General features: G+C 45.4%; 1 protein-coding gene across 4 annotated transcripts in view; it reads right to left on the bottom strand.

Moving 5' to 3' along the window:
* Positions 1-27589, bottom strand: part of Arhgap10 (Rho GTPase activating protein 10) — a 279570-nt gene that overhangs the window by 148203 nt on the left and 103778 nt on the right. For all 4 annotated transcript variants that reach the window (XM_052727775.1, XM_052727774.1, XM_052727777.1 and 1 more), the window contains 5 exons: positions 19732-19842; positions 17940-18044; positions 12579-12708; positions 9661-9767; positions 7912-8006 (listed from right to left, as the gene is read on the bottom strand). In XM_052727775.1, coding sequence (XP_052583735.1) covers positions 7912-8006; positions 9661-9767; positions 12579-12708; positions 17940-18044; positions 19732-19842 — 548 coding nt within the window. The remainder of the gene's footprint in view (positions 1-7911; positions 8007-9660; positions 9768-12578; positions 12709-17939; positions 18045-19731; positions 19843-27589) is intronic.

Genomic DNA, 27589 nt, shown 5'->3' with positions numbered 1-27589 from the left:
GCTAAAAGTCTGGCCTTTCATCAATTTATTCTTTTACTCTTAGTTCATCCCCACCCTCAGAATCAACTAACGGTTGTGCATGAGCCTGGGTGAGATGATGCTAGCAGTTACTACTCCACAGGACGGGTAACACAAGAATTCTCAGTACTGCTCAAGCCAACTGTATGAACGTCTAGAAGAAACACGCTCTAACTCTCTCAATCGGAAGATGACTCAAGTCACTGGTGAACAAGCATTCCACACCATCTAATGCTTCAGAGTCGCAGGAAACCACCACACTGATCAGAGGAACTAAAACCTGAACAGGTAATCGCACAGATAAGAAGCACCTCACCCTGCTTTCAGGGGTGACACACGAGGAGGACTCAGTAAAACCACAACAAGTACCAAAGTCTACAGCAATGGGTTAGCAAAGCAGAAGCGTCCCGAAGCACATCCTGAATGGGATGTGCCAGAGAAAGGTCAGAAGAGTAATTACTTATCAGGCTGATGTGAGGGGATGGGAAGGGCCCCAGTACACCACAGCACATGGTAGACATGCCAACAAGCTACAGAATCAAAGCGCTGAGGCAGGGGGGTGGGGGGTGGGGGGTGTTAAGTGTCTTCCATAGAAGAAGTTACATCTCCTGATAGACTGCGGCCTGCGCTGAACCAAACAACTATATTAAAGTCTATTTCCACAACCAAGAGTGGCCTCACCATTCACAGTCCGTGGTATTTGAAATGTGGCTGGCATAAGGAAGGCCGTGTTTAGAGTCACTTTAAAACTGTCCTTTACTTGCAGCTGTGCCCCTTGTTTGTGTTTGAAGCTTTTCTGTGACATAATTCACAGCGTAAACCTCATTCACTGTGAGTGAGTATCTCAGACTTGTGTAAACATCACCAAAGTCAATTTTAAAACATGTTAATCATGCAAGAGGAACAGCTCTGTCCCCAGCGGGCATCCATTTCTGTGCAGCCCCCAGACCTAGGCGGGCCCTCCTCTGCTCTTATCCAAACAGACGTCTCTGCTCTGGACATGTGCACATGTGGAATTACATGATGCGTGTTAGTTTATGACAGGCTTCTTTTACTCGAGCGCCTTCGAGGTCAGTTCCAAACACTCCAGCATACATTCACTCTTCCTTCTAATTGGATGCCACTGTTCACTGTAGAAATGCACCATGTTTATTTGCCCACTCACCAACATAGAAACATTCAATTCCTATTTTGGTGATCCTATGATCCATGAATATGCTTCCATGAATAATCATTTGAATGTTTTGCACAGACATATGTTTTACTACATTCAAATATATGTATATACACCTATAAACTACATGTACATATATGCATACAAATGTAAATTTTCTGAGTCAGATGGCAATGTAATGCTTTACGTTTGGAAGAGCTACCAAACTGTTTCCCAAAGCAGCTACACCATTCGTAATCCCATCTTAACATATGAGGCTCCCATGGTTCCACACCTTTGGCAACACTTGCTATATACCTCATTAATACAGCTGTCCCAGTGGACATCAAGTATTACTTCAGTGTGATTTTGACTTGCTTTTCCCGAGCAACTAATCATGTTCAAGATCTTTTTGTGTGCTTATATGCGCATGGCACATGTGTATTTTCCTAGAAAAACAACTTTTACCCACTTTCAAATGTTATATCTTTTAATTATTAGTTCTAAGAATCCTACAAAAATCCATTCAACTTTCTACTTCTTTTGGTATATTTAATGGTCTTTTAGCACATGCTATTAAATGTTTCTCTCTATCAAAGAAAATATTCAAAGCTGCCTTTTTGTGAATTGGGGGGAGGGGGAGACTGTATATATTGCCTAGAAAAGGAAACAGTAAGAATGGCCTGTTGATCTCCACCTAGCTCCCTGCTGCTCCCTGACCCCTTAGTTCTCAGTAGTGAGCCACCTAAGCATCAACACATGGATTCAACCTCAAGATGTGAACGTGCCCTATGAGACCAGCTGTAACTGTGAACACTGATGCACCAGTGTGAGCAACCTCTGGAAATGTTTGTAACTATCAGGAAAATGGGAGCAGGCACCGTGAGCCTGAGACACCTGAGAAACTAAGCCAGGCCCAAGAAAGCAGGATCCGACACAAAATGTTAGCATCAACCCTGACCTGGCTGCCTGTGGATTCCCCAACAAGAGAAAGATAAACTAACACTATTTACAGCCTTGCTGACTCTTTTCAAAATTAACCAATCTAACCAACCTGATCTGAACTAAAGACCACAACTGTAGAGAAGCTCTTGACTCCTGGGCAAGAAGAGCAAATATCTGCCCAGCTCAGGAGTCTCACCACAATGGCACTTCTAACATCCAAAAATACAAAACAGATACTTGGAAAGAAGGCAAAATTTAGATTAAAGGTATGCAATCAGCTATGAAATTGTTATTCAAAAGATTCCAACAGGAACTGTGCAGAATCTTATTTACAATGCCCACACACTCCAAAATGGGCTAAATTTATTTTTTTTTCTCTAAGCAGAATGCAAGCCTGGGCTCGGGCTGCCCGAGGGCAGTGCAGAAGAGGGCTGCTGCTGACTGAATCTGATCCAGTCCTGTCTCCTCTGAGCAGCAAGTGTACAGTGCAAAGCGGTGACTGTCCACCACACACACAGCACTCCATCTGGAACTGCCAAGTGAAACAGGACCCCACTCTCATGGAACGCATAGTCCAACAGGGGAAGAACAAGTTACCCGTAACTCCTAGCAGGCTTCTGGGGCAGAAATCAGGACAATAAACAAAAGCAGGGTCCATCACATTTGAACTTCTAAGTACTTACCTTAGGGCTTCAGAGTTAACAGAGATTTCAACATACATCCGCCCCTCATATCCAGCCCACTAGTTTTTTTCCTAGGATTTTTTTTTTAATTATGTGTTTATGTTGGGGTGGAGATATGTACACCAAAGTACACTACCTATGGAGGCCAGAAGAGGGCGCCAGATCCCCCAGAACAGAAGTTACAGACAGTTGTAAACTGCCTTATTTGGGTGCTGGGAATCAAACTCCAATCCTGTGACCAACTACTGAGCCATCCCTCCAGCCCCAACCCACTAGCGCTTGCTCCACAAATGACCAACACGGATTGGGGTGAGAGGATCGTATACCCTAAACCACTGCTGGTAAAAACAGATACAAATAGTTATTTCTGTAATGAGAAATGAAGAAATAAGTCAAAAGCAATTAAGACTCTAATCCAAAAATAAAAATGGGATTCATTCTGAAAACCTAAGGAAATCATAAAGAAAATATATTATGATTACAAGTAATTTTCCAAATTAACCAGAGAGTTGGAGAAAGGTAAGACTTAAGCAAATAATACTTTTAAGACTGAATTCATATGCATATATAAAATGTTGGATCCCATCAACAAAGGATACTTTCCCCTCAAAACAGAAAAGTTTGGAATGAGGCGAACGGCTGAGTGGTCCGGAACTTCCCACTGCATGTGAAACCCTGGGCTGCAGCACCAGCAGCAGCACCCAAAACAGTGAGAGTTTAAAAGATCCTTGGAAAAGGTGTAAAAGCAGCAGCAACATATGACCTCCAACTGTGAATGCCTTGGAGCCATCCCAGCAGGAATACAGAAAGGTGGCCAGAGAGAAGACCCTGAAGTCTAGGAGGGGAAACACATCCAGCCACCACCAATACATCTATGGAGCTAGACAAGGTCCTAAGGGAATGCTACAGGAAGAAAGGAGTTCAAAGACTAACCCAGAAAACTCCAGTGCCACAGGATCTGGGACAAGAGCTGGAGAACCAGGTAAAAAAACAAAAAGGGCAGCGGCAGGAGGAGAGTCAGAAGCACAGTGCCCCTGCAGCAACCGAGCCAACTGCGCCATGGGGGAGAGGGGCCCTGAGCAGACAGCACCGCACAGAAGACCTCCAGGACGAACCCGCAGGGGAGGAGGCCCCAAAAGCCTGTCCCACTGCCTGACAGGACAGGAGAGTCATCTGAGACATCAACATGATAGCTTTCTGAAGGATGTTGCTGCTTATGGAACAAAATAAACAGGCAGTAGATGGAAGGAGAGGGCTCACTGAGAGCATGCTAACAACGCTTGTTAAAGACATGAGACAATATGGAGGCAGTATCAGTCTGAATGAAGACTGGTTACAAAACTGAAAATTTCTGTTAGGAAATTTAAAGGCAAGTGGGTGGAGGCAAGGAATGGTGGTACCAATGACCACAGATAGTATATAAATTCTCTTTACACACAGTCTTTAAAAATCTCTATGGCATTTAATAAAAAAACATAGGTGGGGCTGGAAGGATGGGTTAGCAGTTAAAAGCACTGGCTGCTTTTGCAGAGGACCTGGTTTTGGTTCCCAACACTCACATGGCAGCTAACAACCATCTTTAATGCCAGTTCCAGGGGATCTGACGCCCTTTTCTGGCCCCTTCCGGCACAGCATGCATATGGTGCACATACATACATCCAAACTCTAACACATAACATAAAAATAAATAGAGGCTATAAAGACGGCTCATAGTTGAAAGCACTTGTTGCTCTTGCAGAAGACCCAGGTTCAATTCCCAGCATCTACTTGGCAGCTCACAACCATCTGTAACTCCAGTTCCAGAGGATTCGATGCCCTCTTCTGGCCTCCATTTATTTAAATAAGCATTAAAGGGAGCAGGGAAGTATACAACAGACATCGCCAAGGGAGTATGATGACTATCACTGGTGGTCAACTTGACTACATCTGGAATGAACTACAATCCAGGAATGGAGGGCACACCTGTGAGGCCTTTTCTGCTTGGTTTGAAGTGGGTGAATCCACTTCTAGTCCAGACCTTTGAGGTGGGAAGGCCACACCTTTAATCTGGGCCACACCTTCTGCCGGAAGTCTGCACAAGGACATGAAGAAAGAAGCTCTTGCTCTTGGCTCGCCCTCACCTTGCCAACACATCCATTCCTTCACTGGCATTGGGGCCCACTTCTTTGGGATCCCAGCATATACTGAAGACCAGGTGAGACATCCAGCCTTGTGGACTGAGCAACTAAGAGATCAGAGTGAATAGCCATGACTACCTTATCTTACCACCACACAGTAGCTTCCACGGAGAGAGTTTCTTCCTGTCTGACCTCCGCTTTTATTGCTTTCCTATTCTGCCTTCTCATTGGCTCTAAGCCTAGCCACATGATCTCCTCATCACTGCCTGTCTATACAGACCTCCAGGTCTCTATGGTTGGTACTGGGATTAAAGGCTCGTGTCACCATGCTTGGCTGTGTCCTTGACCACACAGAGACTCTGGCTGCCATGTGATCGGATTAAGGGCGTGTGCTACCACCGCCTGACTCTGCTTACGGCTCGCTGACCTCTGATGTCCAGGCAAACTTTATTTATTAACATACAAATAAAATATCACATTTCAGCACAAATAAAGTATCACCACATTTTCTGTTCACAGAAAACCTTGTTGGATGAGCTAGGACTGCATCCTGTAAGTCCCCTATATATAGAGAGATCCATTCTAAACTTCTGTTCCCCTAGAGAACCCTGACTACCACAGGGAGGGACCACAGTCCCACTAACAACCAGAGTTAGAAAGGATGGGAGCAATGGCTGGCGCCAGTAAAGAAAGGGTCACAGCCTGGCACAGTAACACACGCCTGGAACCCACAAGCACTTAGGAAGTAGAGGCAGAGGAAAGGGGGAGCTAAACACCAGACTGGGTTACCTGAGATTCTATTTAGAAAGGGAGGGAAGAAGGTGGAAGGGAGGCAGGCAGACAGGAGCTCTGGTTGTAACAGACATTACGGACCGATGTGGACACGGGCAAGAATAGCAGCTCGAAGAATGGAGCATCTTCTCTTCAATAAGAAAACTCTCTTTGAAGTTGATTTACATACGTGTAAATGTCAATTTTATTTCAAAAGGGGATCTTATAAAGAAATTTAAAACCACTAGAAGAGGTTTCCTGTAAGTTCAGTTCCAGTTATTATCCTAGCAGAGATGGGGTATAGTCTGTTATCCCAGCACTGGAGAGACTGAGAAAGAGGGACTGTGGGCTAGCCTACTCTACCTCACAAGATCTTATCTCAAAAAGTTACCCTGTATTTGACTTGCTAGACTGTCTTATTAAATAAAAACCCAGAGCCAGACATAGGGGTGAAAACCTGAGAGATCAGAGGAATAGGAAAAGCAACAAGATAACCTCACCTCACAGACACCTCAGTCTCCAAAGAGAGACACTTCCTGTATATCCACACCTATATGTCTTTCTGTTCTGCTATCTCATTTGCTCTGTCTGTCCAACTACATCACTTCCTCTTCCAGCCCAGCTCTGTCGCTTCCTATCTCTCTGGACAGACCTCTATGGTTAGTAATGAGATTAAAGGGTGTGTGCCACCACACTTGGCTCTGTTCCCAGTGTGGCCTTGAACTCACAGAGATCCAGACAGATCCCTGCCTCCCAAGTGATAGGATTAAAGGCATGTGCTACCATTGACTGACTTCTATGTTTACTATAGTGGCTGGCTTTTTCCTCTGATCCTCAGATAAACTTTATTGGATTGTACAAATAAAGTATCACCACATTACTCTTTATGTATAAAGGTGACTTAGTAGTAATCCCTCAGCTATCTTTTTGAGTAGCAGAAAAAGGTTATAATTTACAATCACATAAATATCACAGCCAACAAAGCTCATTCAGCATCATCAATGTCACCAAAAATAGGAGCTTCAGCAAGGATCGTGAAAATTGCATTGAAATGGTCATGGAAGAACTAGAGATCCCTGCTCTCAAAGCAGTGGGTTACTCCAGCTAAGCACCATCTAGCAAACTAGACTTCTGATTCGTCTATGTCGATTATTTCAGAAGCAGCCTGACCTCACAGTAGTTACACTGGCCTTTCTAGGTTAAAAGTACAAGTTCAGATCTCAGCTCTTCCACTTGGTATCTACAAGACCTCTAGGGCCTCACTCAAGCACTGGAGCTTCACTTTCTCATCTGGGGGGGGGGGGGGGGGGGGTTACATGACAGAAAATACCCCGGAACCAGGAAGGACTGGGTAGAGGGCAGCTGTGGGCATATGCTCTTCTTGAGAACACACAAGGGGTCTTACAGGTTACTGACCAGTTCATAAGTGACCTAAATTTTAGCCTCTTTTCAAGCAATACTCTTTCTGTTACTATCTCAGCAAAACCCTCCTTCTACGTCCTCGTCACAGTGCTGACAGACTTGTCAGGGTGCCCAAGGGCACACTGTCATGCAGCTGGTCTTCAGTGAACTCACTCACAGGCCTTTCCCTCTGCAGCAGCTCCACAGCATCCGCTAGATCATACGAAGAAAGCAGCAACAGTTAGGGTGACCTGGAACAGTTTCGTTCTCAGTCCTCTCCTTTGGAAAACTTGTATTACACATACATCAAACAGCCTTATCTACAAACTACCACAACCACACCAGGGGTGGCATGGAGTGGCCGTCCAGGCAGCAGCATGCTCCCAGAGGACACGAACATCAGCACCAGACACCATCTCTTTTCAGACCTCTACCACACACCGAGAACATAGACTCAACGCACACGCACAGGAAGGAATACTGTCCCCACACTACTACGACACGCACTGTAACTCGACCACACACCACTCACTCACACTCTCTCATTCTTCTCTTCCCACTGTCAATCAAAAGTGCATCAACAAGGAAATGCTCAACATGTTTTGTTAGGTGACAGGACCAGTTAGAATGATTCCAGTCTCTGGCCAAGAAAAAGATCTATGACCCCACCACTACACAGTGACCAACAACAGTTTATAAGGAAGACAGCCTGGAAACACAAAAAGATGACATTTTTTTCTAGTTCACAGAAATCACTCCTACAACTCATTTAAAAAAATCAAATGAGTTTTAATATCATATCTAATTACTTCCAATAACTTACCTGTCAGCAGCTTCAATGTCAAAGCAAAACCTTCTGTCAATGGAGTCGGTATACCTTCTGGTGCATTCTTTCAAAAAGAACACCTCTCCATCCCCCTGCAAACAAGCACAATACTCAGCAGCTGCTTGGTCCTGCCCTCTGGTTCTTCCTGATGATGGTACCTACCGTTAAGCAGACTTCACAAATGCTAACTGCAGGACAGATTACCAGCAGTGTCCAGGCACTCAAGGACGGCCTGCCTTTCGACACACTCTTTTGTAGAGTCAAAATCTGCTTTAGTATCACACTATATTACACCCTGTGTCAGTATCGGTGTGACCACTACGGTGTGACCACTACTAGTCTGTAAACACTGTGATGACATAAGGACTGACCGGAAAGCACACCTAGAGCTGAGATCACACGTGTTTATCCACCAACACGGAGGTGCTCCTGCTTCCTAAGGGAGCCACCCTGTCTCCTCACGCTTTCCCTTCTACTACAACGGCACTTCGTCTCTTGCCACCGGCCTCCTAAGAGCATCAGAACTGGGGCAGAGACAGAGGTAACATAGGCTCAGCAAACAGCAACACTAAGAACTCTGAGTCCAGCCGGGCGGTGGGGGCGCACACCTTTAATCCCAGCACTCGGGGGGGCAGAGCCAGGAGGATCTCTGTGAGTTCGAGGCCAGCCTGGGCTACAGAGTGAGATCCAGGACAGGCACAAAGCTACACTGAGAAACTTTGTTTCGAAAAACCAAATAATAATAATAATATAGAAGTCTGAGTCCATACTTGGGATTTTCCAGAAATTGAGGATCTGTAAACAATATTTTAAAAGACCCACGGTGTGCATTCAAAGCATCACAGCTATATTCTATAACACACTGGGTCATCATTTGGAGCCTAGCATAGAAAGCAATCGCTAGGTAGGAATGCCTGCGAACCTGCAAACTCGGGCTCAAAGCGAATACTTCAACCCCTGCCTTCCACAAGTGGCAGGCAGCTTGTTTCAGCCTCTTCTCCACGTCATTACAGAAGGTTCCTTCTTACTGCCTACTTTAACATTTGTTTGTCTGTTTGCCTGCCTGCCTGTCTGTCTGTCTCTGGAAGAAGCAAAGGGTACGTAGATAGAAGTCAGTTTAGATTAATTCTGAATTCACCTAAGCAAAACGTCATCCAACCACCCAGCAAGCAACAAACTGCCCTGCGTTCTTAGACTGTGTGGCCAGTTATGCTCACTGCTAGTGGGAAGAGCTTCACGCTATGATATATATATATAATATATAATATATATATTCGCTATGAGCCATCTCCTGCAACTATTCACTGGCCAGGCAGGTCGCCTCCCTTGCACAGCCCATTCCCAAGGTCTTACTGTCAGGCTTGGCTCTGTTATCCATCCCTTTGGGATGAGCAGCGAGCTAAACAGGGAACAACCATGTGAAAACTATGTGCCTAACTGAATGATCGCCTCCCCTTCCAGTTTCTGAAGACTGTGAATATACAATATGTGAACAAGCTGGACCTCCTGCATAAATATGGGTGATCAATGAGTCGCGACAGCTTAGTGCAGGAATTACCTTCCCCCTCTAAAACAATGATTTCTGTTTTAACATCTAACTGTAAAGACCCAGGAGTACGATTTAGAAACAAAACAAAGATTTTAATCCTAAAACCAGATTTCTCAATAGTCAATATAAAACTACTGAAGTGACAGACCCAAGAAGGACCTCTCATAAAAATTCAAAAACTAACGTCAAGTACTTACCAGCTTCCCCCCAGACCTGTGCTCAAACGGGATCATGTTGAATTTCTTGGCTGTTTTCCGATACATGCAATAGTGTTTGACCCAGCTGGACCCAAATGGAGCCGGCCCTAAAATAAAGCACAGATCTCTGTGGTTTTCCTCATGAGGAGGCAGACATGCACAGTGGTAGCACATTACTGCACAGCTCAGTCAGGCAAAGCATAAAATGCAGGAGCCAACAGAACGGAGGGACCAGCGGCGGCAGGGAGCCCCTCAGAACACTCGAGACCTGACTTGAAGACATGTTCAGTAGATAACTGTGAGTTAAAGTCACTGGTGTGTGTGTGTGTGTGTGTGTGTGTGTGTGTGTGTGTGTGTGTGTGTGTGTGTGTAAAGTACTGACAGCCCAAATCCGCCGACCTAAGCTCAGTCCCAGAATCCCACATCGGAAAAAGAGGGCCAACTCCTCCACACATGCCCCACTGCATGGAGCACCCACACTCACACTCAATAACTAAATCCTAAGAAACGCACGCTTTTCACGTGCTAGAAAACCCAGGAGTTACTCAGGCATTCCAGATTCAACAGAGGAAGCACAGCAATGTGTAGAGAGCACTGCCGTTCCCTCAAGCCTCTATTCCAGCTGGTCAGTGTGCACATCAGAAAGCTGACACACGTAACCAAAGAAAGAAAACTGCGGAGCACCCTGAGCAAAGCTAAGGGTGAGAACAAGTAAAACATTCAGTGCATCTCACCAGCTGAAGAATTCAACTGTGTATGAGATTTTGTTTCTTATTTCCCAACTAGAAACTCCTCCAGGCTGTATCTGAACAAAGCAGCTGAGCAGTGATTAGTCACATGCTGAACCATCAGTCCTAACTATACTGAGACTGACTGGACGACGGGACACCACCCCCCACAAGGGACTAACAGAGCTCTCAGAGGTTCGTTCTCAAGGCAATAGTGCGTGCGTGCGTGCGTGCATGCCTGTGTACGTGCGCACGTCCATGTCCATGGATGCATGAGGCCTGGGGATGCCATCAGGTACCTTCCACAACCACTCTCCACCTTCTTTGGAAGACAAGGTCTCTCATTAAACCAGCGCTGGTTGGCCAGTGAGCTCCAAGGACCCACTCGTCCCTACCCCTGCGCAGCGCTAGGGTCAGACGCTGGGGGCCACACCTGGCGTTTTTAGATCGGTGCTGGGGATCTTGACTCAGATCCTCCGGCTTGTAGCGCAGGCACCTGACAAACTAAGCAGCCACCACCCCCCACCACACCCCCAGGCCACGATAGGCTATTTTAAAGTGAAGCATCCCTTATACCTGTAGCAATTTGCCTTTTCACTTTGTCCCATTGTGATGCAGCCATGGGACCCTTCCCAACCACCAAAATCAGGAGCCAAATAAACCACGTCTTTATAAACTATCAGCCCTCAAGTGCTTTGTTATAAGCCACACAACACTAATACGACTATTAGTTAAATACAACTATGTAGCAATATCTTCTATATCCATCTACAGTCTTCCTAATATCTTTTAAGATTTTTATTTTTAATTATGTGTATGGGTGTATGTGAGCAAAAAAGCCTTAGACATTAGATTTCCCTCGAACAGTTGTGAGCCACAAAGTATGGGTGCTAGGCAGTGCACCCTGGTCCTCAGGAAGAGCAAGAAGTGCTCTTAACTGCTGAGCCATCTCTCTAACCCCTTTCCTAATAACTTTCATAAAAACAACCTATCTCAGAATGATCTGAAGGAACAAGATGCTCCCGCTGACTTATATGAGTGGCACAGTTACGAGGAGGTGGGAGAGGATGTGGCAATGTGGACACAGGAAGACAATGGCAGAGAAACAGTCACAACACTGATAAGCCGGAACTGATAAGGAGTGAGAAGAGGAAATAGGAGAAAGGTGCCGGTAACAAGGTTGCTCCTGCCTGTTGTACTTCCAACCTTGGCTCCCTTAGAAACAGACTCCTGGAACACAGCATGCGACAGCATGGCAGCATGGTGTGAGAACACCAAAGCAGAAATGTGTGCACCAAGGGGCTGGAGAGACGGCTCAGCAGTTAAGAGCACTTGCTGCTCTTGCAGAAGACCTGGGTTTGGTTTACAACCATCCAAAACTCCAGATCCAGGGGACCCAACACCCTCTTTGGGCTCCAGAACATGTAGTTCACACACTCAACACACACATCCATCCATTAAAAAAAAATAAATGTATGGTTTTTTATTTAAATATGCCTTCAAGATCACAGCGGACAGAAACAGTACTGGGGTAATTCCCAAACATCACAGTATTGCAATGGTTCAAATAGACTTTTCCCAGGTGTCAGTGGGGATATGACTCACAGACACCGGAATCTTTGGTCTCTCGTCTTTTTTTTTGAGACAGGGTTTCTCTGTAGCTTTGGAGCCTGTCCTGGACTAGCTCTGTAGACCAGGCTGGCCTCGAACTCACAGAGATCCGCCTGCCTCTGCCTCCCGAGTGCTGGGATTACAGGCGTGCGCCACCACCGCCCGGCAGCCTCTCCTGTCTTAATCACAGTATCATAGGTCCTGCACACACCCTCTCCAACTACTAACAGGACGTAATACAATAATGCACATGCTACAGAAACTGCTAAACAGGAAATGAAAAGAAAAAGAAAACTCTGGAGCTAGGTGTAGTAGCACATACCAGGATGTAGGTTGAGGCCAGCCTGGGCTATACAGGGAATTCAAGGCCACTTCAGTTATACAGTAAGATGTCTCAAACATGAATCACTTTCTGTGTGTGTATACCCCACAGATGCAGTGGCTTGGTTTGGTTTTTACCGTTCTGCTCAAATCTTTTCACTCTCTGTTGGTTGCACTCATGGGAAGCCCTTGAAAGCACAGAGTTCAGACTGTAACATGGATTTTAACCAGCCACTCACCCTGTGTTAAAACACTTACTTTTCTCCTGGACATACAGGTAGCCTTCTGCTGTGAACTGGCTTGCTCGCTTGTGGTCCTTGGGGTTTTGTCTGATTTTATTCATAAGTTCTTCCACTTCTGACCTGGTTCCCTCAAATCGATTCCGTGTCTGAAACAGAAAAAATAGAGATAAATTCCAACTTCTATGATTTTTTTGTGTGCGTATATTTTAATGACTTTGTGTAACTAAAATTAAATCAGCAGAACTAAAAAAACTCCTGTTCTTTCCAGTGTGTCTCCTTATTGAGATTTATATTCAAAGACAACAAAATCGGATGGTAAAATAGCCAACATAGAAGACGAGCCATGAAAAGATCTGGCTGCTTCAGTGCAGACCGCAGGGGCAGGCCTCCCCACCGCAAAATCCCTGCGGTGTGACATCGTCAGTGCAGACCGCAGGGGCAGGCCTCCCCACCACAAAATCCCTGTGGTGTGACATCTTAGATTTTAGGAGCAAATAAGCCATCAAATATCTATCCACCTGGAAAATAAAAGGTGTTGGCAACAGTCAACCTGACCCATGCTGTTTCTATCACAGCAGCAACGTAAGCACTGTGAATCGGAAAAGAATTATTCTTTGCAAGCTAACAAAAAGTTAGTGCCCATTCCTCCAGACCGTGGTAACAACAATAGAAAAAGACATTTCTTCCCTGAGAAAGATGAGGAGGAGGAGGAGGAGGAGGAGGAGGAGGAGGAGGAGGAGGAGGAGGAGGAGGAGGAGGAGGAGGAGGAGGAGGAGGAAGAGCTCACCAGCAAATAATGCCCACGCATCTAAAGAGGCTAATCACATTTCAGAAACCCAGGAGACATGCTGCCAATATCTGTCAAGTGGGCTCTGACCCATCGTGTGAGCTGAAGCAACAGAGTCGTCACAGCCGTCCAGAGTCATCACAACCCAGTTTATGGACATTTCTTTCAGCCAGAGTCAAAAATAACTACATTAAAACCAAAAACCTGCTGGTGTGAAACTGCAATGGGGCCCAGACAGAAAATTATTGAAATGTCTCCTCTCTCCTCCCTACCATGAAAATGGTTGTCAAAGCCCATAAGGGTGAAAAAATAGAAAAGCTATGGACATGGGGAGGCTGTAAAAAGGAAAACTATTTCCAGAAACTAAGAGCCAATATAGAAAAAAAAAAAAACAAACAAACTTTGTATGCCCTTTAATGAGGGGGTGGGGGGGTGTTGAGTGAGTTCTAGGACAGCTAGGGCTACAGAGAAATCCTGTCTCAAAACAAATGTTCCCTTTCTGTTGGGGATCTCCAGCTCAGGGCCCCATTCCAGACCCGCCCCAAGAAGGCCGCAGGAGTCAGTCCCCGGGCTTTGACTGTCATTCCCAGTTTGCACTCTGTTTGTACTTCTGGTTCACAATGTAAACCCTCAGCGCCCGCCACCTCTGCTCCACCATCGCGGACTCCAAACTTCGGGGCCCATAAGTCCAAATAAACCCTTCTGTAAGTTGTCGAGGCCACTATGTCTTACCACAGCAACTAAGACATCCTCAAATAAGCCTTTGAAGGTGGGGGGCAAGAGAGTAGACTACCATCTTCTAGTCATGTTTTTCCGCCTCAGCCCCATGACATCATTCATGGAGCAAAAGAAGGCAGAGGGTGATAAACAGCATGAAGAGGGTTTCAGCTTACCAAGAAAAGCAAAGTAGGGTCCCCTGACAGACAGACAGACAGACACACTTCACTAACACCTCACCTCTTCTCAAGAATTCTATACATATGGAGGTGGATACAAAAGAAAGAGTGAGCTGGCAGATCGTAGGGAACAGCCAATCAGGTCTTAATACACAAAAACACAGAGCAAAGCACATTGGGGACCTCTGGACCCATCAAGCATCAGAGGCAAGGTCTGCCAGCAGTGCCCAAATCTCAGCCCTTACCCTTAGTGAGAGTCCCGTGTTCCCCACCAGTTTTAAAGTCCAGAGAGGGCAGCTAGCCTTGCCAGGATGCTCCCTCAAATCCTGCACTTACTGACCCCAGATATACCAGGTGTGGCCCATTTTCTAGCCCCACATTAAATCTGAAGCTGACCAGAGCAGGCCGAGAACTCGGTTAACTCTCAAGCCCCTTGACGGCATTGCCCTCCAAGTAGAGGGTCTGAAAGAAGAGAATGTCTCTTCCTGTGCATCCCTGTGTCTCGGAAGTTATGCCCTCTGTACACAGTGGAGCAAGTCACTTAGCACAACAGCAGCAGAGGGAAGTAATTTTTATTATTTTATAGTTATGCTAGTCAAAACCCATAATTATTTCCTACCAACGGGAAACTATCTGCCCACATTCTTAACTACTTCCTAGTCATGCTTACTACCGTCTAGAGGTTCTTCCTACTCATCTTGACATCCTCAATCTGTTCCTTCTGCCAGTCTCTCTCACCCCAGTCTTCTGGGGACAGGATCACGAAAGTGCAAAGTTAGTGATTTAATATATCCTTTAATTTTGATAGTTTCCTCTCTTCCCAAGAAAAGAAAACGACTTCCTGAAAGCCATCCCACTACTCTCCTGCTTTCTGGTTAGTACTCCAGACTACAGGAGATGGGTAAAGAGTGAGTCAGGCCATTGTTACAATATAAAGGCATGGCTCATGGTCAGGAAATAGGTTGCTTTCGACTTTAAATAAAATTTATCTCGTCCTGATTATAAAAGTCATGTTAAATTTAAACTATTTTATTACTATACTAAAATTCTGAACAGTTGACAAAATTAACTATACTATTAAAATGTAAAGATACCTAACCCTAAAATTCGGTTCTATCATTTCAGTGATCACATTAAAAAATAAATAACTTGGGTTGGGGATTTGGCTCAGTGGTAGAGTGCTTGCCTAGCAAACACAAGGCCCTGGGTTCGATCCTCAGCTCAAAAAATAGATAGATAGATAGATAGATAGATAGATAGATAGATAGATAGATAGATAGATAGATAACTAGGGCTTTCTTTCAGAAATGTGTAGCTTTACATAGTCAGTACTCTGCTATTATATTAAATCACCAGGGAATAAGATGAATGGCCAAAAAGACAAACGTAAGTGGCCGCACTTCGGAAGTACAGCGAGGGAAGGGATGGACAGCGTGTGACTTGAAGGGGCCTGACTTCAGAGGGGGAAAGTGGCTGAAAGCCAGACAGGGCAGGGCAGGGCAGACGGTCCACGCCTGCACTCTTCAGCACCGGCTGGGAGGATAAAGCCGGGTACTGACTCAACCCAAGAGGGCGAGACCAGCCAAGAATATAGTTGAGAGGACTGGTTGAACACCTGGCTAGCTTGTGCCCTCGATTCTATCCTTGGGGAGGGAGGGGGACTGGAGCACACAGAACAAGTACCCTTGGTACTGCAAATGAGGCAGAAGAAAGAGAGTCTGAAACAGCAGCACCCATGTAGCCTCAGGAACAACCAGAATAAAACTGAGAGGGATATTTACAGAGGCAGCTGGAATCAGGAATATGCTGAAGATTAAGGATTGAGGGCAATTTCCTGATGAATGAATATCATTGGGTTCCTAAATTTATAGAAAAAATCTCCCCTTTCAGAAAGTTACGTGCCCCTTTGTCCATAATAAAGAATGAGTGTTGTCGACAAATGTGTAGACTCTTAGTTCATCAACCTATTTCAAGGTCACTGTGTGACATTTGTAGATCAAGCCTATCTTTGGGCTTTGCTCATCATAATCTCATGACTCAATATGACTCAGTCCCACTTGCATGCTGAGTGTTTCTGGACTGATTTTGGTATATACAAGCTCGTCTCCCTCGTCCCGGCAGATACGTTATAAAAGTACTTCTCTCCATAGCCAGGGATGTGAGGATAGTTTGGTCAAAGCCCAAGAGACTGATGTGTTCCTCTGTCACTCGAGAGCCTGAGATACATCTAGATGGTTTCATGGGCAGGTGGCCTATACAGTCACATACGGCCTGTGCTACAGGATCTTCTGATAGGCTTAATGTTCTACTATGTGATGGGGTCGGGAGTGCTGCCTAAGACAGGACTTCACGTGAGTCAAGATGGCCTCAAACTCACTACAGAGTTGAGGTTGGCCCTGAATTCCTGACCCTCCTTCCACCTCCCAAGTGCTGGGATGACAAGGGAGAACCACCACACTGAGTTTAACAATCCACCATCTTAGGTGATCCACCATCTTAGGTGATCCACCAGCTTGAAAGTCTTCATTGTTTTTAAGTGGGATCCTATGCTTTCATTTCACATCAGTCCCACAGAGCACACACCAGACCTAACTGGGGATTCTCATCTGATCAGCCCTGAAGTTGATGATGAAGTCTAGAAAGAAAAGGTTAATTCTACAATTACATGCCCAGTTGGGAGGGAAGGTCATTATATAATCTAATCTGAAAAACAAATCATTTCATTAAAAGTGGGCTGGAGACAAGGCTCTGTCACGAGGTGCCTGCTGCGCAAACAAAGATGGACTTGAATCCCTAGCACCCACAGAAAGGTCCATCTCATGTCTGTAACGCTGCAGGGGTAGGGATCGTGGTAGGATAGGAGGGAGGTGAGGTAAGTGGACCTCTGCAGCTCTGATCAACCACCCTAGACGACCAGTGAGCTCCCGACTCGAGGAGAGACCCTGTCTCAAAATACGGTGGAGAGCAACTGAGGAGGAGGACGTAAGATGTCAGCCTGTGGCCTGCATGTGTACCCACACACACCAACTAACTCTGGTACCCACACCAACAATCTGAGGTCACCAGAACACACTTGGACACACAAATTTGCAGGTCTGTTTGGCTCTACGTGGGTTCTGGGGATTCAAACTCAGGTTCTCGAGGTTACACAGCAAGAGCTTTACCCACGGAGCCATCTTCTCAGCGTCAAAGAACTTTAGTGAGAATCTCTAAATCTCATTTTCCAAGATCAGGCTGAAAGCACACATTATACAAAGGACAGCGATGAAAGTAAATGGCACATCGGTGAACACCAACACATCGGTGAACACCAACACAGACGTGAACAGCAACACATCGGTGAACATGCCTGAGGTGTAGGGACGCTACTCCACAGTCTGGAAGGGAAAACCGTAACCAACTGTTAACATCCAAGCCTAGGTGGGATGCTAGGACTGCAGTTTCTCACACAAACGATTCAGAGTTAACACAGCAAAGTTTACCGTGAGACCTGCCCACAGAAAGGTCAGGACAAGCCTCCAAAGGGTAGAATTTCTTGAGCCTCCCTTGGCTGAAGAGAAGTTTGTGCCACCAGGAGCTGACCACTAGGTGGCAACACATCCCCACTTTCCCAGTACCGGCCCTAGTCTTAAGGCCTTGCAGACAGTGAGCAGCAGGAGGAACAACCCAAACGTCCTCGCTCTCAGTTCCTTACATTCTGGATGTTGATCTGTAGTTCCATTTTGTAGTGATTGAAGTCTTTGGAAAGTTCATGCCCCTGATGGTAGAAAGTAAACATTCCCTGAAAAAAGGACAGCATCTACGACAAAGGAGAAAGGGAGCATTAATGCACACCAAGAAACCGATAATAGAGGAAATAAGAACCACAGGTGACCACCTCAACCACCTCCAACCACCTCCCGGTCCCATTCTACTGACAGAAAGGAGCCTCAAAGAAGTCACAGGAACTTAAAAAATTGTAAGGCCATTCATTACCTACTCATTGGTCTGTGCTGAAAATGAAGAATGCTATTGTTCACAAATACCAGCATCATTAAACAACATTTATGTACTGTTCTCCAAGAAAAATCCAATTCTAAGTCATCCACTTGCACCTCATCAGTCAAGAGAATCCTGACCGTCACTTATAACTGAAACCTGAGCACTGTAGGCCAAGCCAACACACAGGAAGGTCGGGTCAGAGAAAGCATGACGGTCTAACAGCTTCCAGGAACCTTCGCAAAGGTGCCCAGGGATGGGGTCGGGGCAGTCAGTAGCTAAGACCTTAGCTTTCTACCAACCCCCAACCTACTTCTTAGAAGGGAGCTGCTTCTACCCACAGGTAAGTATATCTCTAAAGTGAGTAAAAGTGACTGGGGAAAAGAAATTTAAAATCCTGAATTTATATTCCTCAGAATGCTGCAGGTATAAGCAATAGAAGGCCCTGGAGAGGAATGGCCAGTCTGTAGCAACACCCTTCAGTCGCTTGTGTGGTGAATCACTGAACTCCCCCTCCACTCCTTTCCGGCTGCACTGGGCGGCATGGGTGTCTGACTGAGTACTGTGTAGAGTGAGGGTGGACAATGACGTCACCAATCACGCACACTACAGTTATTTCAACATGAAAGAACATTGTCAGGTTGAATTTCCTCTGATTATTTGATTCAGGTTGATTCTGTTATTCCTGAATATTCTTTTAAGTATTATTTGATTATTCCTTTGTTTCTCACCTTGCAGATAACGGATTAAATGGATAAAGCAAGGGCAAATGCAAACTATACTAAAATTATCAGGTGATATTTTGCTAAAACCCATTGTATGAAATGCCATCTACACTTAAGATGTTTACATCCACACCCTATATATGCATATTAATATGTAAGTAACTGAACGTATTAGAAGACATCTATATAATCACAAAACGGGTGTTTCCAGGGTCTGGAGAGATGGCTCAGTGAACACATTCTGCTCTTCTAGAGGAATCCAACTAAATTCCCAGCACCCACGTTGAGTGGCAAGCCACCTACCACCCCAGCTCCAGGGAGACCCGACACCTCTAGGCTCCACTGACACCTGCACTCACATGCATACACCCACACACAAGTACACACAAGAGATGAAGTAGAGCTAAAATAAATTAAAAAGCTAGTGTTAGCTACTCACATGCTGCAGCATGACTTAGAAATATAAATGTTTGAAACAAAAGCCCGTTTAAACACATAAACTTACTTTAAGAAACTGAAAACTATTATATCATAAAGATTAGCACTGTCACTCACATTCCCTGCAGTGGCAGAGGGTGACCGAATCCGTGCTGACTGCAGCGTGGGAGACCACGGTAGGAAGTGCACCCTTCGCATGGGGCTATGCGGACAAGGCTCCCCTCATCTAGATGCTTTCCTAGACTCTGACTAGCTGTGTCCACCTGTTCCAACGTAGGAGGCCTCGCTTTGTCTTTCCCAACACTATTCCCGAGGATCCACAGCAAAGCTTGCTCTGCTACTCACCGGTTCCACAAACTCAAACTTTTTTCTTTCCTGGATTTCCTGGAGCTTGCACACATACTCAAGAGAGAGTTCGTAGAAGTGCTGGCGCGTCTGCTCCACTTGGAGATCTGCCTGTGTTAAAACAACCACTGTTAGCTGACCCCAAGACAGGGAACTATCAAACTCAACACCACAGGTCAATGAACTCCAATCCATGGGGCACTGTTTTTATAAACCTGTATTAGAACATGTGACTATTCACTCATGTCTCACTCATGACTTCTCTCCAGCCACAGGAGCACACACAAAAGTCTGAAATGACTCTCCCCAGACTCTAAAGAAAAGCTGCATGACCCCCAAAGACTGAAGATTAAGGGGTACACTTCTTCATGGAACTGGGTCAAAAGTCCCAACAAGAATACTCTAAGCACGAGCAAGCCCTCTAAGAATGGAGTCAGCCTGCCACTGGAAGATTGGGGAAGCTCCAGTTCCCTCCACACTGGATGAGGGGACAACACTTGAGACGTGACAGCCAGGGCTTCAGGCCCATGTGGAGGTAGGCATTTTCCCAAACCCACATAATGCCAGATCCCCAGGGCCTAGGGGCTGCCAGCTGGTCAGACTATTCAAACACTATTCCAACTTATCCTGCCTCGATGGGAAGGACAGAGGGAACACAGTGCCAGAGAGGACTGTGGGAAACCTCATCCCGGAAGACATCCTGAGAGGCATCAAGCAATACAATTTTAGAACTTGGCTAATTTTCTTTTGAAGCATTCATCTGGGCCTGTTTCCAACAGAGCTGCACAGATGGAAAAGCGTATGCAATGAGGACCAGCCATGAGGGAAGTACAATGAGCCGCCACCTCACATCCACCCGGCGGCTGCCAGGAGGGAGGCAGAAGTGCTGCTGAGGCCAAACCGGGACCCTTGAATACTAGTGAGGGCAATAAATATGCCGTGTGTGCTCACCGCAGAAAACAGCACGGCAGGTCCAAACACCATAAAAAGAGGATGATGCTGTTATCCACCAAACACACTTTGGAGAACATATGCAAAATACGTGGAAACACGGACTCAAAAAGACATGGTACAGCCGCGAGCACAGCGGTGTTACATGGTACAGCACAGCGGTGTCACACGGTACAACCGGTACAGCCGCGAGCACAGCGGTGTTACATGGTACAGCACAGCGGTGTCACACGGTACAACCGGTACAGCCGCGAGCACAGCGGTGTTACATGGTACAGCACAGCGGTGTCACACGGTACAACCGGTACAGCCGCGAGCACAGCGGTGTTACATGGTACAGCACAGCGGTGTCACACGGTACAGCCGCGAGCACAGTGGTGTTACATGGTACAGCCAGCGGTGTCACACGGTACAGCCGCGAGCACAGCGGTGTCACACGGCACAGCCGCGAGCACAGCGGTGTTATTCACAACAGCTCCGACGTAGAAGCAACTGAAGATTCTATGGACAGGAAAAATGTGCACGGAGATATAATCCGCCCTTTAAAATGAAATGGGCCAGAATGCTAGTTCAGTGGTTAAAAATGGCTGCTGAACAAACACGAGGACCCCAGCACCTACATAAAATGTCAGGTGTGGCCACACACATGCCTCTAACACAAAGTTTGTGTATGGGGGGGGGGGGGGGGTAGCGTCGCGATGGGGGCGTCCCCCTACAAGACCACAATGGCTGTGGGTCACTAAAGGATGCAGAGATAAACCACTCCAGAGCAGGTTTTTAGGGAAGAGCATCTGTTTGATCGCACGTGAGCAAAAACTCATACAGCGGAAGCCTACGGACTGTGACTGGTTAGCCCTTTACCTCGGATTGGACAGTGAACGCTCACACCACCAGGGTCTCTACACAGAAGCAGCACTTAAAGGAGGTGGAGAGTGCAGGCTGACTTCGGGGGCACGGTGGGCCGTGCTTCTTATCTAGAGGCGCAGTGTGCCAACAGGTTATGCCTACATTTTCTCCTTCAGGGGGTGGAGACAGGAGGATTGCTGGGGTTTGCTGGCCTTCAGCATAGCCCCAGGTTCAAGGCAACAGGGCAGCCAGAGTTAGAGCAGGACACCCGATGTCCTGCCCCTTGCTTTGGCCTCTGCACACACAGGTGTACACACTTCCCACACACCACACAGTGAACTATAACAAAAGGAGGCAAATCATAGTGGTAACATGAACTCCTGTAACCACAGCTAAGGCAGGAGGGCAAGTGAGAGGCTAGCCTGGGCTCCACAGCAAGACTGTGGCTTTAAAAAGAAAAGAAAGCAGCTGGGCAGTGGTGACACACGACTTTAATCCCAGCACTCAGGAGGCAGAGGCAGGCAGATCTCTGAGAGTTGGGAGGCCAGCCTGGGCTACAGAGCGAGTTCTAGGTCAGCCAGGGCTACACCGAGAAATTCTGTCTAAAAAGGAAAGGAAAGGGAGAGGAGGGGAGGGGAGGGTGAACAGTTAGCCTCTCATACTAAATACAATACATCAGACATAAAAACAGAAATTCCAAATACATGAACTACCTAAAACCGACAGAGGACAGAGTGACAGTCTGAATGACGGTGCTGCTGGAAGCCTTGGGGGAGTCTTCACAGGCAAAGGGTTCCTGTAAGCCCTGGAGACAAGGGTGGGAATGGGCTGCACAGCCAAGTAAAGCATTAAGAAGCCAATGACCTTGTACAGTTCCAGCTAAAACAAACTGGAAGATAAAGAGTGTACAACAAAATTTCAGGAGTTTCTAAAAACAATCAAAATGCTTTAAGTAAAATAAAGTTTAAATGTAAAGTTACCAAATGAGAGTTTCTACCTAAAAATCATGACTTTACGCCCCAATAATCAGTCTGATTATTCACCTACCAACAGAGGAACCCACAGCTAAAACCCTGTAATCATGTTGAGCAGCTAAGAAACTCAAAGGAGTGTTCCTTCGTTTATCACCACAGGGGATTATGTGTGAGATGGGATGACTCCAGCTGCTCTTGCTGTGGCACTCTCCTCACACTGCTGGTCATCTTCCATCGCCACCTCTAATGTTCTGGACATCCAGAAGGACTGGGCCATGTGCTGTATGATTCAATCACCACAGTCCCCAGGTCACAGTTCGCTCATAACTTACAATACCACAATATTCCAGCTGTACTTGTGGGAACAGAATGATTACTCGCACCCTGCCCAAGTCTAAAATGCTCTCACTAAGTTTCTCCCACATATTATGATTTGGATGTAGCTTACCTGTGCCAGACAAACTTTAATGTACTGGAAAGCCTGGCCTCTGATATGTCATTCTTGGGGTGATAGAGTCAAGAAATGAGGCCTGCTACAGGGTTATCAGGTCATGGAGGCACTATTTTTGGAAGGGATTAATGAAGACCTCATGGAATTCCCAAGTAACCAGGCTGCTTTAAGGAGTCCGGCACCTCCCAAGTCTCTTAAACACACATCATCACATGAAGCACATAGCTATGGTGAAGCCCTTCACATCAAAGCCAAGCAGATGCCAATGTCATGCTCTCAGATCTCCACAACTATGAGCTAAACAAATCTGTTTTGTGTATAAACCACACATCCGTGTGTGTTTTGTAACAGCAACTCAAAATAGAGTAACACATATACTGATCCAAAGTTGTTCGCTTTTGATAAACAACTGCATTTTATTACCCAATTGGAGCTCTACACAAGTAGAAGACAGAAGATGAGTCCCACATAAAATTATTAAAGTGTTACTTCTCCAGCAATATTTAAACTGAAATAGCACCCTTTGTCTACTGGAGGGAAACAAACATTAAAAAATAAGAAAAATGGAAATCTTCTCCCCCACCCTGGGATTTAGGGAAGGTGAGAGTTCCTGTGTATGGTACCCATAGAGTGGGAGCAGCAGCTCCTAGGAGAAGAACAAAGTGGTCAGCAGGGAACACTACAGGACTCTGCTCTTCTCTTTCAACAAGAATTGAGAATGACGCCCACACCTTTCTGCACCTCTGCTCAGGGTCATCCCCAGCAACCTTAATTAATCTCCTGAACTAAAGTCAATTCGATGAAGATCAGCCACACATTAGCAGCTCGAAAAAGCAAAGAGCATCCAAAACCAAGCCTTCTCCTCTTTAAATGCCTCTTCCCTTCTAATGTCTACATGCTTGCAAGAAGGCTGTTTCGAATGGGAGTCTATGTTTATGAAGAATAAACAGAACAAGAGAGAAAAGACGGTCAGTTGAAATGGAAACTGAAACCATTCATCTTTGGGGCCTCTTCAAATTCATGACTTGCAGCTTAACTGTCTTTGGGATTGGAGACACGGCCAAAGCCATAGCTCACTGTGTACACATCCTGTTTGTATGCTCATACAAACTACTAGGCAGACAGGGACCGAATTAAAGCAAGACTGTAGCCTTCACAGGGCTTATAGCCATTGAAAGAAGCCATGCAACAGTACATAATAAGAGGAAGAAGGTCATCATTACAGACAGCAGGAAGAAGTTTTCCTAACACATGGCCTGAGTAAAGGGTATCTGGGACAGTATCTGAAGGAGGCAGACTTGTGGGTCTGGGCTGGAACACACTGGACAGGGGTTAGGGTGTGCTCAGTAGTGAAGTGTATTCCTGGAATGTACGTGGCCCTGACTTCAATTACCAATGCACCAGATTAAAAAAAAAAAAAAATACCATATTCTAAGTAGCAAGAAGAAGAAATGCAAAGCGCTCTAGCAAGAAACCTGTCTGCCCTGAGTGAGCAATGCATAGCACATAGGGTCCTGGGTCCCACGGCTTCTGGATGTGCCATCAGCAGAGCTTTCAAAAGAAAACGGAGCATGAGAAGGGGCCACATGCTGATGGATGAGAGTGGAGTGTGGGAGCTGAAGATGCCTCCTACATTACACACAAGGAACATTCAGGAGTAGATGGCTAATTAGAGTGATGTGGAGGTGGAAAGTGACTTGAGGCATAAAAATTGTCTTTGAAATCATTGAAAGTAGAGATAATGGAGAAGAGAGGTAAAAAAGAGCAGCAGCCATAGAAGTCATCCACTGTCCTTGCAAAACAGACTTGGGGGGCAGTGAGAACCCACCATATGGCTTCCTACATAGAATGCAATAAGAAGAGAGCAGAGCCCTACACCTCAAGCATTGTTGTGAGGAGTAAGTGATATAAAGGCTATTTTTCTTTTTATAAAGTATTAAATGTCATCCAAATGTCAAAGGTATAAGAAACACAAAAGAAACTGTTGAAGCCACACACACAAGCCAAGAAGAATGGACAGCTGAATTCAAAAAACATCAACAATTTACAGAATTTAAAATCCTGAATCATGACATGACACTAGCGGAATTCAGGTGTTTCTGGTACATGGACTGCTCTCACCAAATGTGAGGTTGAACTGTTGACCTTGCGTACATCCTACTTCACAAATGAGTCTGTCAGATATGCTAAGCCTATAGGCTGAAGATGATGCCCCAGCACTGCGGAGAAACCTCAGGTGACTATCCAGGCAGCTGTCTGTTTCTGTTAACTCACATTTTTTTGGAAGTCGCTTGTTTGCAATTTCTGGTTTTGTTTGATTGTTTGTTTGTTTGTTTTAGGTAATATTATTTCCTTCTTGGGTCTCTGGAGGAGTTGAAGATTAGATAGTTATAGTTAGTTAAAGATTAGATAGTTATAGTTTTCCTTATTAAGAATTTTAGGCCGGGCGGTGGTGGCGCACGCCTTTAATCCCAGCACTCGGGAGGCAGAGCCAGGCGGATCTCTGTGAGTTCGAGGCCAGCCTGGGCTACCAAGTGAGTTCCAGGACAGGCGCAAAGCTACACAGAGAAACCCTGTCTCGAAAAACCAAAAAGAAAAAAAAAGAAAAGAATTTTAGAAAAGAAACTCACTAAAGAGGTGTAAGTGTATAGATTTGAAAGACATTATAAGATAGTTCTGTTAGTAATATAAGTTAGGATAGAAAGTGAATCAGGCACATTTTGGACTTACCAAAATAGGATACATAATGGAATTATTTTCTCTGAGTTCGTCAAATGCAAATGGACTAGACATTGTTTAGGTATTTATTGCTTGTATATATGGTATATAGTTATTGTACTTATTGTATATAGTTTTTCTTATATTAGTTATAACTTTTTTCCTGTTTTCTTTTTATTAGAATCGAAAGGGGAAATATGGTGATATTTTATTTGTGCTGAAATGTGATTTTATTTGTATGTTAATAAATAAAGTTGCCTGGAGGTCAGAGCTAATAGCAAGCCATTTAGCAGAAGTCTGGCAGTGGTAGCTCATGCCCTTAATCCCAATCACATGACAGGCAGAATCTCTGTGTGTTCAAGGACACAGCCAGCATGGAGACACACACCTCTAATCTCAATACCAACCATAGAGACCTGGAGGTCTGTGGACGAGGAGGTCATGTGGTTGGGTTTACAACCAATGAGAAGGCAGAACAGAAAATCAATAAAAATACAGACACACAGGAAGTAGGTCTCTTTCTGAGGGGAAGGATGACAGCAGACAGCGAGGGGTAAGAAGTCGGTCTTGGTCTTAGCTCTTGGCTGCTGCTCTGACCTCTTGGGCTTTCAACTCTGCATTTGGCTCTGTGTTTCTTATTTAATAAAACCGTTCAGAATTACATCTACAAACTGTCACTTGTAGATGTCAAGCCAATGATGTATGCACACATACAGTCTGTACATAAAGCTGGTTTCATACTATTATCATCTGGATGATATGTCAACAAGTACATATGTAACAGAGCATTATGCACAGATTCATGTGTGCTCAAAAGCCAACAAAGGGAGGAAGGCAGTGTTTTGTTTCTGTTCTAAGTTACAACCTCAACTACGTATCACATTATTGCTAATTAACTCTATGATCTGGGGCTGAGGAGACGGCTGGGTGTTTAAGGGAAGGTACTGAGGTCCTTGGTAGCTGGCGGAAAATAGGGAGTATTATGGCCCTACAGTGTATGTGTGTGCATGTGCGCGAGTGCATGTGTGTGTATGTGTATGTGGTGTCAGAGTGAGGGGGGAGTCTGTGTGTGCATATATGCACATGTGTTTATCTCAAGGATAAAGAACCATTTTTTTCTGAAAAAAGGAGTGCATACTGTTCTTGCACAGGTTCAGTTCCCAGCACTTCTAGGAAGCAGCTCCCAGCCAGCTGTAACTCCAGCTCTGGAGGACCCGTCACTCTCTTCTGGCCTGTGTGGGCCCCTGCACTCATGTGCACATATATCCCACATATACATACATGTATTATTTTTAAAAAATTCAAAGAAATCTTTTAAAAGTCTATGTTCCATATTGTGAATAAATGAAGTTTCTATTCAAGCCTATGAGAGAGAGGAAAATAGTCTAGAAATTTACAAAGAAATGGAGAAAATGAGAGGTAAGATATAAATTCCTTTCTGCTTACATACTGCTTTCCAAAAAAAAAACACCTGTCTATTAGCACAAGTAGAACAGATTCACTCTTTCCAACAAGACCCCCCCAGCTCAGCGCTCAGTTAGATTAATGCTGCTATCACATACATAAAACAGTGTGTGAGCTCATTCAGTTCAGTTCATCAAGGAGACCCGAAAGCCAAGAACAGGTCTGTCCCTGCAAAGAAGAAGGGGGGTGGGGGCGGGGGCGGGGGGTTGTTGGTTTGTTTTGTTTTTCAAGACAGGGTTTCTCTGCGTAGCCCTGGAACTTACTCTATAGACTATGCTGGTCTCAAACTCACAGAGATTCTGCATCCTGGGTGCTGGGATTAAAGGTGTTTGTGTTGCCATCATGCCTGGCTGTGTAAGTTCTTTATAATGCTAACATTGCTCCTGTGAAAAACTCAGAGCCTAAAAGTTACTGCTATAACTCCATACTTGATCAATACTGTAAGACATTCATG

The sequence above is a fragment of the Peromyscus californicus genome, unplaced genomic scaffold (genome assembly GCF_007827085.1).
Source record: "Peromyscus californicus insignis strain IS unplaced genomic scaffold, ASM782708v3 Scaffold_8__1_contigs__length_139910024, whole genome shotgun sequence".
Lineage (NCBI taxonomy): Eukaryota > Metazoa > Chordata > Mammalia > Rodentia > Cricetidae > Peromyscus > Peromyscus californicus.
This window is presented reverse-complemented; position numbering and strand designations above follow the sequence as displayed.